At 41.5% G+C, this 12965-nt stretch overlaps 1 protein-coding gene across 2 annotated transcripts in view; it reads right to left on the bottom strand.

Moving 5' to 3' along the window:
• GNE (glucosamine (UDP-N-acetyl)-2-epimerase/N-acetylmannosamine kinase) overlaps positions 1-4773 on the bottom strand; it is a 60665-nt gene extending 55892 nt beyond the window's left edge. The window contains exon 1 of one of the 2 annotated variants that reach the window (XM_081320861.1): positions 4198-4773. In XM_081320861.1, the coding sequence (XP_081176987.1) occupies positions 4198-4365 (168 nt within the window). In that variant the 5' untranslated portion in view covers positions 4366-4773. The remainder of the gene's footprint in view (positions 1-4197) is intronic. The other variant, XM_081320860.1, reaches the window with a different exon arrangement.
• Between the last annotated feature and the right edge of the window lie 8192 nt (positions 4774-12965).

The following is a 12965-nucleotide window of genomic DNA, read 5'->3' as shown; positions in this document are numbered from 1 at the left end:
CAAAATGGTTCATGATAATTGGATCCAAGTGAAAATATAATTCTGGGGATAACATGAATGGATGGCTGGAATGAGCACTGCAGAGAAAAAGTGACTGATTACTTAGAGATCCAAGAATGAATTAGAAAAATATTTATTTAGTGTGTATCAATTTAAAAAAAAATGCAGATGATACCACTCTAATGGCAGAAAGTGAAGAGGAACTGAAGAGTCTCTTGTTGCGAGTGAAGAAGGAGAGTGCAAAAGTTGGGTTGAAACTAAACATTAAGAAAACCAAGATCATGGCATCCGGCCCTCTCAATTCCTGGCAAATAGATGGGGAGGAAATGGAGGTAGTGACAGATTTTATTTTCCTGGGCTCCAAGATCACTGCAGATGGGGACTGTAGCCAAGAAATTAAAAGACGCTTGCTCCTGGGGAGGAAAACCATGGCAAATCTAGACAGCACACTAAAAAGCAGAGATATCACCCTGTCAACAAAAGTGCGTATAGTCAAGGCTATGGTCTTCCCAGTTGCAATGTATGGCAGTGAAAGTTGGACCATAAAAAAGGCTGAGCGCCAAAGAATTGAGGCCTTTGAACTCTGGTGCTGGAGAAGACTCCTGCAAGTCCCTTGGACTGCAAGGCGATCAAACCGGTCAGTCCTAGAGGAGATCAACCCTGACTGCTCTTTAGAAGGCCAGATCCTGAAGCTAAAACTCAAATACTTTGGCCACCTAATGAGAAGGAAGGACTCACTGGAGAAGAGCCCAATGCTGGGAAAGATTGAGGGCAATAGAAGAAGGGGACGACAGAGAATGAGGTGGCTGGATGGAGTTACTGAAGCAGTAGGTGTGAGCTTAAATGGACTCCAGAAGATGGTAGAGGACAGGAAAGCCTGGAGGAACGTTGTCCATAGGGTCGCGATGGGTTGGACACAACTTCGCAACTAACAACAACAACAACAATTAAAAAAAAGTTATTTTGAATAAGAACATCAGTGCATTCATGTGTGCATATGAAAAAAGGAATGAATCAAGTGTAACTGATGAGGTTGTTTTTGATAAAATATTGAGAGAATCAATGAAGGATACAAAGATAAAGATGTTTATGACGACAACAACAACAATAGGCTTTTGTGGTGGGTGGGTGTGTGAAAGAGAGAGAATATTACTGTAGAAATGCAATCAAAGACAGCAAGGAAAGGTTAAGTTTAGAAAAGACTGATAATAATATAAAACAATTTTAATGAGAATGAAAAGTGGTTTTGGAAGAGGGTGGAAAAGGCTAAACAAAGACTCTCTCCCATGATAAAATTATTTGGAATGAAATTCAAGTAAAGAGGTGCTGGAAGAAGTATTTCAGAGATTTTTATTTCAGAGTGATAGCAATGTGTGAAAGACTGAAACTGAAATTAATGCTATCTTGATGTTCAAGAAAGATTGAGGGCAAGGAAGTAATAAATTATGTGACAATGTTGAAAAATAATAAGGCTGCAGATGTAGATGGCAAAACTAAACAACCATTAAAATATGAATGTAGTTGATTTAGGAAGAATGTCTTGCTTACATACTGTTTGTGTAAAAACTGCATCTGTGTTTGATTATTAAAAGACTGCTGCTTGCCTTATCTTATAAAAACACAAGATAGCAAGAGATAATGCAAAAACATGAAAAATGGAAGACTTGATCATGTCCATCATCTCCTTTGAAGATGCCCCAAACACTGGTTTTTTTCCAGATCATATAAATGTCTCCCTACCCCCTACCCCCCTTTTTATTTAAAGTATTCATGGAAATTTTAGCAGCATTTTGACTGAAAATAGTAATAGTGAGCAAAATTTGGAACATGTGGTGTAGCTTTATGCTGGATGCAAGGTCTGCAGACCAGCATGTCACTGAGACGTGTTAATTTGATAAAGAAACTGTATTGTCAATTGTTGATTTTTAGAGAAAGCATATGATAAACTGAATGGACAATGTTGAGTTAGACAATGTTTTATGTGACTGTAATTGAAAGTTGCATAATATGGTTGGTTAATATGGTTACAGACCTGTGGTATATCCTGGAAATAAAACATGTGAAAGAACAAACAGAATGATAAGCAAAAGATTCTACAGAGCAGGGAGTAAGAATGAGATTCTCCTCGGTTCTTCAATGGATTTCTGTAAGGAACATTTTTAGTAATGTCAGGGATATGTTCACTGGGGATGTGAATGTACCTATACTTTTCTATGAGATGATGCTATGCTGTTGGTTCAAGACACGAATGACTGAGAGGTTCACATAGATGGTACAAGAGAATGAAGATTATGGATCTGAAAATTAATGTATCAAAGGCTAAGGCAGTTTCACTGAAGAAGACAAATGAAATGAACAATTATATGGCATATTCATAAGTGAAAAAAATTAGAACAAGGAGATGAATTAGTGTTTCTTGGAAACATCTTTATGAAATGATGGGAAAATGGATGAAGAAATGTTCACATGTGTAAATGCTGGTGGAGCATGATGTCCTTGAAATTCCATCTTGTGGACTTGGACCATTAAGAAAGCCTAATTCATACCTATGAATGCAGTGGGATGTACCTTGAATTCCCTGTGGTGCTTGCAAGATGCAAACCCTGTCTACTTTTTTGTCATAATAGTGGGAATTTTGCTTATTTTAAATAAAACAATATTTATTAAAAAGTATGCATCTCTTACTTTTCTAGCTGCCCCAGTGTTACAGTTCCTCTCAATGATCAGGCTGCTATATATCTTAGTAGCTTCTTCAGGTGAATACATGGGGATGGGGAGCAGAAGGGGAACAAATGGAGAAATCTATTCCTTCAAACTTATTGCAGCTCTCTGGATTCTGTGGAGGTGCAATTCCCGCAATTCCTGTGGAGGCCGCAACAGCATGACCAGTTGTTGCAGTTCAGCAACATCTGGTAAGCTGGGTTTTCCCTCCACTATACTGAAAGGTCTAGAACTGTGCAGATTTGAGGAAGAGAGGTTCTTCCAAGTCAATTAAGAAGGACAAAGTAGATACAACATGTATTATTCTGGAGCAGAGGTAAAATTCTTGAGCAGAAGTGAAAGCATGTTGTAAGATGCCCAGAGTCACTTGATAGCAAGATCAGTGGTATATAAAACAAACAAACAAACAAACAAAGCATGAATGTAATACTTCAACAATTACCCACCTCCAAAACATTCTCCTTCCCAAGTTCGAACATACAAATAAATATAATCAGACTCCAATAATGTTTTTTTTTGGGGGGTGTTTATTAAATTACTTCTATAGAAAATTCCTTCCTTCCTTCCTTCCTTCCTTCCTTCCTTCCTTCCTTCCTTCCTTCCTTCCTTCCTTCCTTCCTTCCTTCCATTAGGAAGCACTGTCAGTCTTTCCAGCTAAGCCCTACTTTTGACACGAGAGAGATGGACCGGAGGAGAGGATCGGCTAGGGTCGCCAAGGGAAAAATCTAAGCGGTAGCGACACCGGAGTAAAAAACACACACGTGGGGACAGCGCCTGGGTGGAAGTCGCGGGGATCCTGCGATAAGCATCGTTGAACTTTTATCAGACAATTGCCAGGGCTTGGCTCTTCCCTGAGGTTCAACCCTCTCCACGACCCCCATCCCTGGCCCTTGCACCGCCTGTCAAAGATGAAGGGGGCTGCTGATCAGATCCAGAAAGCAATTCTCTTCTTCTTCTTCTTCTTCGGCGGCGGCGGCGGCGGCGGCGGCGGCGGCGGGGGGGGGGGGAAATCCCGTCAGAGGAGCCACCTCGCCTAAAGAACGGGAAGAGCTTCCTCCTTCCAGCTTGCATTTCTCCAGCCCAGACCCGGCTAAGGAGCGACACCACTCCTTCGCTCTCGGGCATCATCACCCTCGCTCCCCTCCTTGTGCGGAAGGGAAAACCGACCCCGGGATTCGCTTGCCTTACAGGCAGCTCGGAGCTAAAAAGGAGAGCTCCCCGTTTTCCTCAACTGGCTCGGGGTGGGTAGATGGAGTTCAGAACGAATGTCTTTGCCTCCATCTAGCCAGCCAGCCAGCCAGCCAGCCAGCCCCGGTTAGCGGAGGGACTAGAAACGAGCAAGCGACCCCGCGCCACCAGAGCCCATCCGTGGGCGACGCGTGTCTGCCTTCTCCCGGCTCTCTCGTTCAGCCCAGCCTCTTCCCCCCCCCCCCCCGCAGTTGCCGAGACAAAAGGCTCTCCCGAGATCTGGCTTACGTGGGGGCCGCGGGGGCTTTGAGGCGTCCGGCGCTGCTGCTCGTGGCTCTCCATGGCGCGGAGCGGGTTTTTTTTCCCCCCTTCTGTGGCTGGCTGAAGGAAGCGGGCAACTCTTTTGGCTCTTTCTGGCGAGGCTCCGCCGGGCACCTGAATTCCATGCCCCCACATTAAGCCCGCCCCCCTTGGAAAGTCACCGAGAGAAAGATCTGACTCATTTGCCGGCCGTTTCGGGCAGCAACAGGATGTCAGCTGAGGCTTGCCTTTCAGAGGGAGGCACAGAGCTGGGCTCTCCTCCGAAAAGCGCTTTTAATTTATTTTTATTTTTATTTTTTTATTTTAATTCCATTTATATCCCGCCCTTCTCCGAAGACTCAGGGCGGCTTACAAGCTTAGCAGTAGCCTTCATTCTATGTATATGCCTGCTTATTAGGGCTTTCGCCCCCCCCCCCCAAGCGGCATTATTACAAAGTCAGCTTAATTGCCCCAACAATCTGGGTCCTCATTTTGCCTACCTCGGAAGGATGGAAGGCTGAGTCAACCTTGAGCCTGGTGGGATGCGAACCTGCACTAATTGCCGGCAGCTGGTGTTACTTAAGGAGGCATTAGCCCACTGCTCCACCAAGGCTCTTTTAAGCATTAAGCATTGACACTGACGTCTGACGTTACATTTCTCCTCCAAGCCAGGTCTTCGCCCTTGGCAGAGCAAAAGAGCCTTGATAGACCCCCTGGTGCCCTCGCGAATATAAGGCCCAAATGCTTCCAGTCTGGGACCAGGTCAAGAAAAATATCTGATGCTAACATTAAAAAACAAACAAAACAAAAACAAAACTACAAGGAGATTTTGCATTTACAGCACCTGTTAGGGAAGAAGAGGCAGCCTCAAAGCCTGAATGTTGTTAGTACAACCGGTCTTTGAGTTACAATCACAGCTGAGCCCAAAATCTCTGTTGCTAAGCGAGACGGTGGTTAAATCAGTTTTGCCCCCAGTTTATGCCGCAGGTAAGTGAATCACTGCTTCCCACATTGACTTTGCTTGTCAGAAGGTCGCAAAAGGTAATCACATGGCCCCGGGACACTGCGACCGTTGTAAACATGAACTGGTTGCCACACATAGCTCAGTTTTGACCACACAACCATGGGGGATGCCCATGTATGAAAAATGGCGTAAGTCACTTTTTTCACTGCCCTTGTAACTTCAGTTGGTTATACGTTGAGAACTACCTGTGCTTAGTATCTGAAGCCACTTTAGGATTATGGAAAATACTTCTTAGAACGACCAAGGCAAAGTGATCTTAAATGTTGAGATAATATCAGTAGTGTGTTTTAGTGAAATGCCCTTATTTAAATTGTCAGTGTTTGTTAGTTGGCAGGAAAAGTGTTTAGAATTGCAACTTCAGTCAATTCAAATCAGCTTGATTAGCTCAGAACATTCATTTATCAACAGATTCTTCATGATTTTATAATATATTCTTGGAATATATTCCTATCATCTGCAACAAACCTTTTTATAAGAGATGAATCATCTCTGAGCAAAATAACTATTTGTGTTTGTTTTAGTTTTATGACACCTTTTAAGACCAAGCTTGACAGGTGGCCTGCAATAGACTAATCAAATAAAATAAAGATAAAACACAGTGTGTCAAATGCTTTGCCCTAAATTGGTAAAATAATAGATGAAAGAGGAATAATGAAATTCCCATATTGGAAGAATGGATTGGGAAAATGTTAAAAAATTCAGAAATGTCAAAACTGACTTACATTATTGGGTCAGAGAACAAACAAGAAAAATGGTCTTTGAAAGTTTAGAAGCCCTATGCAGGCTTTTTGTTAAAAGAAGAAAAAATGAATTGATTTATGGATTTGAAGGCTAAGAAAGAGGAGGACTAAATGAAGGGGTACTTAAGAGGGAGGAGACAATATGAAATTATCTGTTAAAAAAGAAGCTTGGAAAAATCTATATGCTTCTTAACTTTGGTTTTCTTTTTCTTTTCTTGCATTTCTTGCATTTCTTCCCTTTTTTCTTTTGGTTTGTTGTTACATGAAATTTTTCAATAAATATAATTTTTAAAAATGGTAAAACAATGGAATGATAGTGGCAGCAGCAGCAGCTCAAGGAACTAAAATGGTAAAATAATAGAACAATAATATCATCAGCAGCATTTCAAAGTAGCAAATACATTTGGAAAAATAGCAAGAACATTTAAAACCTGATGAAAATATGCGGAAGTATAAAAAAGGCATCTTTTTTTATCTTCTGCTGGAGATGCAACAAAGTTGGTGCAGACAGTGTTTACTTGAGGATGCTGCAAAATTGGGTGTGGTACACACACTTTAAAGGAGGGGGATACCTGGTTCAGGGCTTCCGAAAATGACTTTGAGGTAGTAGGCTGTTATTCCTAGCAGAAGCAGATGTGTGCATATTTAATCCATTAAGGGCACAGTAATTAAGTCTAAGGGACGCGGTGGCTCAGTGGGTTAGGATGCTGAGCTTGTCGATCAGAAGGTTGGCAGTTTGGCGGGTCGAATCCCGAGTGCCGCGTAACAGAGTGAGCGCCTGTTACTTGTCCCAGCTTCTGCCAACCTAGCAGTTCGAAAGCACGTAAAAATGCAAGTAGAAAAATAGGGACCACTACGGTGGGAAGGTAACAGCGTTCCGTGCGCCTTTGGCGTCTAGTCATGCCGGCCACATGACCATGGAGACGTCCTCGGACAAGCACTGGCTCTTTGGCTTTGAAACGGAGATGAGCACCGGCCCCTAGAGTCGGAAATGACTAGTACACATGTGCGGGGGAACCTTTACCTTTACCTTTAATTAAGTCTAGTGACATCTTCAAGTTGCCTTTGCAACTTCTCTTTTCAGTTCTTCCGGTGTTTTCTGATGGTGACACCATTCTTTACTAGGAACAGTTCTAATCATACTATTTTGTAAACAATCACACCGGCATTTAACTTACCTAGAGATGAATGAGAACCAATTTGGAGTAGTGGAGAAAGGCCTCAGGCTATCTGGGTGACCTGGAATCAGTCACTCTTCTCAATCCTAGGAAGAAGGGAAAGGCAAACCACTTCCAAAAATCTTGCTAAGAAAACTGCAAGAACTTGTCCAGGTAGTTACCAGGCGTCAAAACCAGCTTGCAAACAGAAATAAAAATAAAGAAAATGGAGATGAACTTCTCCTTGAGAATTCAAGAGCCCTAATTCCCTTTGCCAATTTATTTCAAGTTGGCCTTACATCAGAGCAATCTTGTAGGATGACAGGCTAGGAGAAATATTGATACCTGTGAAGGCCAAATTCTAGTATGATTAGGGCCTAAGCGTCTTATTAACATAGTGGACTGGGTCTTCCTTACAGACTAAACTATGGTGGGTGCATAGAAATTGTACATAGGTGCCAAAGGAAAGTCATTTTTCCTCAGAATAACAGCAAGAGTATGCTATTTTGATGCTCAGGGGTTTGTTTAAAACCCTGCCTTTATTATTTTTAGATAAATCAAGTTGGCAAGGATATATAATATTTCTTCCTCTTTTTATTTTCCCCACAACAACAATAACCCTGTAAAATGGCCTGAGACAGGGGTAGGGAACCTTGGCTCTTTTATGACTTGTGGACTTCAACTCCCAGAATTCCTGAGTCAGCATGTTTGGTTCAGGAATTTTGGGTAGTGAAGTCCACAAGTCATAAAAGAGCTAAGGTTCCCTACCCCTGGTCTGAGAGAACGTCACTGACCTAAGGTCACCCAGCCAACTGCCATGCCTAAGATGAGATCCTGGTTTCTAGGCCAGCACCTTAACCATTACACCAAACTGGCTCTTAATTAGTAGTAAGGGAGTCTTGAAGAAATCCTAAAACTGATATAGATCTTAGAGGAGAAAGGGTCTTGAAATTGAGAAACCATACTTTAAGTAACTACTGAGAGCCACTGAATGTGTAGTCTTTGCCCTTGCTTGTAATTATGTGTAGGAGTAGCACAATCATGAAAAGCAGGTGGGTGGACTTGGATCAGCTCCAAGACCAAATTGCTGATTTACTAGACTGTTCCTGATATTGTATGATCAGCTGTACAATTAATATGTCATTAGTTGCCTGCAAACTGCTCTCGGTCGATTCAGGTTGATGATTTTCAGATAATATTTCATGTACAAATTTATTCTAGCTCCTCCTTAACAACCAAAGTGTAATTGTTATAAGTAAGAGTTCCTTAACCTGCAGTCTCCAGAGCAATGCTACAAGGGGGAAAGTGTATATAATAACAAAACATCCTCCAACCCTGACCTGGAGTAGTCAAGCCGTTTGTCATTAAGAGATCATAAAGTTCATTTAACTGTTCTAATAAGATGTCTCATTTCAGGGAAATAATTCTTGACAGAAATTCATTTATCTGCCATTACTGCTTAATCCTTACTTTCTAGGGCTAAAATAAGGACAGGCAGAAAAGTTGCACAATGTAATGTGAAACACAAGCTATAGAATCTTAGTCTGCTTTACAAATAGCAGCCAAAATACTAGCCAATGTGATGCAAAACTATCCCTGATAATTCTGTAAAACTTTCAGAAGCAAAGATAGTTGCTGGATGAGTGGGGAGCATTTCAGCGACTTGCGTACATTTTTCATGTCCACAGTTAGTACAATAACAGAACTGAAAAACAGACTAATATAGAAATCTACTTATAAAACAGACATTATATAGACCACTTGGCATAAACAATGGACCTTCAGTTTTTCTTATTGGAGATGTGAGGTTTCCTTAGTAAAGAATTTTTTTAAAATAACTCGTTAAATTCAATAATGTTGCTGATAATGAAGCAAATAACAGAAAACACTTATTAGCAACTATCTTAACCTATTTCTCATTCATACAGAATTAATTCATACACAGACTCTACTAGTATCACCTAAATTGCTTAAAAACCAACCAAGGAAACTGTCTATGCATTTGGTAGCATGTTTAGTTCCGTGCCTATACTGCTAAACAAGCCATTCTACAGTACCATAAATACTAGTCCACTTTTAGCAAGCTCATCAGAATGCACATTAAAAATAACGGAGGCATCAATTGTGGTGTAATGGCCACCATTGTGACTTTTTTGACCTGCCTTGCAGACACACCTAGTTTTCCCTTTAAAAATCCCCAAATTTCACGGCTAATTCAGAAGGAATCCTGATAACTTTTCAACACTTACCTAAGAAAAATGCTCTTACTACTTGCTGATGCTTACTAATATGGGCCGATTACAAGCAGGTGCATGTTCTCTAAATCCATAAGCCCTAAGAGCAGCAAATTGAGCCAAAACTCAGAAGTAAAATCCAGTACATTAGAGGGGAAATCTCTCTCTCTCCCTCCCCCGCCCCCATTCTCCCGCAAATTGCCTGGGGGTTAAGGGAATTAAAATTTAACATAACTAGAGAGCACTGCTGTCTGGAAACCTTTTCACTATTCTTCAGGGATCGCAAAATGTTTCAGCTGTTACTTGCTCAAAAGCGAGGATTTTACACTGAGTGTAGTGGCATCCTTCAAGCTCACAATCGTTGGAGCAGGGAGGAAAGAATAAGAGAGAGAGAGAGAGAGAGAGAGAGAGAGAGAGAGAGAGAGAGAGAGAGAGAGAGAGAGAGAGAGAGAGAGAGAGAGTTTCTTCCCGATACTTCCTGTTTATACACCCTTCCCTCCCACTACCACACTAGGAGATAGTCTTGTGATCCCCGGCAGAAGAGAAGGGAAGAGACGAGGCTATTCTTCCAGGCAGAAAGCGAACTCGGAAGTTTTGGAAACTTTCTCCTCGCTACCATTGGGATCTCTCAGCCGGGGAGTAGAGAGGGAAAGCGGCCGCTCGGGTAACTGGCGTTAGAGGCACGTCAAGGCTGGGTTTCTCAGGCCAAACTGGATGCGGCAGTTTACCTGTCAGTTCTTGGACGGGGTTCGCCCGTTTTAACCCGTTGAAGCCACAGCGCCGCTATCAAGGCAAGGCTCGAGGTCAGGAGAGGCGAAGGTGGCGGGGGTGGGTGGGGGTGGGTGGGGAGAAAGGAGAGTCGGCGCTCATCATTGTCTGTGATTTTCTTTTCATTGTTCCTCAGATCCACTTTTCTTTGGTTCACTCGCCTGAGGCTTAGGCAAAATTGCTTCTGAAGGAAATAAACACACACCTGAGATCTGCACCATGTTCCCACCCTACTTTGTACACAGTAGGTGCCTTTGAGTCAGTGTTGATTCCTGGTGACTGCCTGGACAAGTCCCTGCAGTTTTCTTGGCAAGTTTTTTTTTTCTTCCATTGCATCCTTCCTAGAGCTGAGAAGAAGTGACTTTGCCTAAGATCCCGCAGCTGTCCTTGTGTCCCTGTGGAAGACTCATGGTCTGTGGGGTTTTAGCCTGGTGCCTTAACCACTACACTAAACTCTCTCTCACCCAGTGCTTACTTGCAATCTTATTTTGGGAAGCCTCTTCTGGGTAAATAGAACCCATTGGTATAATTTCTTCCTCTAGCATTAAGGAACTAATTATTTTTAGCGTTGTCAAGGATGTATCTCACATGATGGCACTGGTCCGTGCCCTCCTGTGTATGCTGCCTTTCATACAGAGTGGGACAATTTAAAAATATCACATATCTCTCCTTAGAAAGAAGCTGTTCAAAAACCAATTGGGAAAACATTTGAATCCTTTAGTTCACTCTTGTCCCTGACCTCAAGATGGTCATTCGTATTCGTTATTCATTTATTACATTGTCGTCTTCTTTTTAAAAGTCAATATCAGTACAGCCCTTCTCATGAGGCTAAAGCAGTGGGGAGAACAGATTAACAAGAAGGATTCCAGTGTGAAAGAAAGTTTCAAGCAATTTAAATATTCAATGGTATAAAGTATACAATATCATCAAGAGAGTAAAAGAATCGAAATGGAAATGGGCTGGTCATGTAGCAAGAAGGACTGAGGGCAGGTGGACCAAGGCAGTCATAGAATGGATCCCACTTGATAAAAAACATGCATGAAAAAGACCTAAAACAAGAGCCTTGGTGGAGCAGTGGGCTAATGCCTCCTTAAGTAACACCAGCTGCCTGCAATTAGTGCAGGTTTGAGTCCCACCAGGCTCAAGGTTGACTCAGCCTTCCATCCTTCTGAGGTAGGTAAAATGAGGACCCAGATTGTTGGGGGCAATAAGCTGACTTTGTAATAATGCCGCTGGGGGGGGGCAAAAGCCCTAATAAGCAGGCATATACATAGAATGAAGGCTATTGCTAAGCACATTGATTTGTGCTTTAGATTGTAAGCCGCCCTGAGTCTTCGGAGAAGGGCGGGATATAAATGGGATTAAAACAAGATGGATGGACCACATCAGCTAGTACTGAGGGCCCAATTGGCAAAAGAAAGCTCAGAACTGTATTGGTTGGAAACATGCAGAAGAGGTCTTCATCCTTCAGTGGATAGACCATGGCTAAAATGATAATGATGTGTTATGTTTAAGATAGACAAGGGATTAATATCAGTAGGTACTTCTTCATTGGAAGTTTTCAAGAAGAGTTGGACAATCATTTGTCCAGAATGGTATAGGGCAGGGGTAGGCAACCTCGCCTCTTTTATGACTCATGGACTTCAAGCTATGCTGACTCAGGAATTCTGGGAGTTGAAGTCCATGAGTCATAAAAGAGCCGAGGTTGCCTACCCCTGGTATAGGGACTCCTGCTTCAGAATGGGGTTGGACTAGAAAACTTGTTACTCTATGTTATATGTTACTTGCTCACCAGTGGAATAATTTCTGGAATATACTAACCTAAAGAATTGTGAATGACCATTGGTAAGATAAAATATCCATGCATTGGCTGTGTTTCACTTATCTTTAACTATCACAATCCCAAATCCACCCTAACTTAAGTTCCCCCTTGTGTTTCTTATTACTTCAGGAACTGTTGGAATACATGTTAGAATGTATTTCTATTGCAATAACTACAGAATTATTCAGCCAGTAGATGGCAGTGTTTAGTTTGCATCTGTAGTTATAATCTATGATCCTTTTTGTTCTGAGGAGACTTTCCTGTGAGAGTTAAAACCATTAAGCAGCAAGGCCCATGTTGACTGTACACTTTATTTAATTTGTATAGCTATGTAACCATCCTCTGCTGCCAACCTGTATGGCTATATAGCAATCCCCTGCTACCATTTGTACAGAATAAAACAGAATTTTCTAACAGGAACTCATATGCCTTTGATATCCTCAAAAATGTTCATGTTATATTAAATACTTAATAGTGCTGTAAGACTTCTGAATACAACAAAGAACCATGTGGTAAACATTTTTTTTCTAAAGCTTGAAATAAAAAAATACCTCTTCGATATCCTGCGATCTAAAATATTACAATCCATGAACTTGTTTTTCTAACCACCTCATCTTCTGTAATAGGTAGTATTTATTTTATAGATTGTCAATACCATTTAATCAGCCATGTCTGTACTTTGCATTTATGATGTGAGTAATTCACATCAAAAGACCTGTCCTTGTTCTTAGTGTTTTTTCTATTTATATTCATACTGGCTTCCTCTTCTGGCCAAAAAGCAATTCAAATTATTTTTCAGTACCAAAGATTGCATTTGAAGAGGAAAGAAAAACAAACACTCAAACATCATAAAAGTGCTTATCTCAGTTACCTCTAGATAATTCAATTCCTTATCTGGCTATGTGCTAGGGCATGCTATCATAAATTTTTATCTCCTATCTAGCTATGTTTTTTCCCCATAGCAAATTATGCATCCTTTTATGCATTTCTTCATGTGGGGTTGAAGAAAAA

This window comes from Vipera berus, assembly GCF_964194415.1.
Source record: "Vipera berus genome assembly, chromosome: 2".
Lineage (NCBI taxonomy): Eukaryota > Metazoa > Chordata > Lepidosauria > Squamata > Viperidae > Vipera > Vipera berus.
The sequence above is the reverse complement of the archived record's forward strand: the minus strand, read 5'-3'. Positions and strand labels throughout refer to the sequence as shown.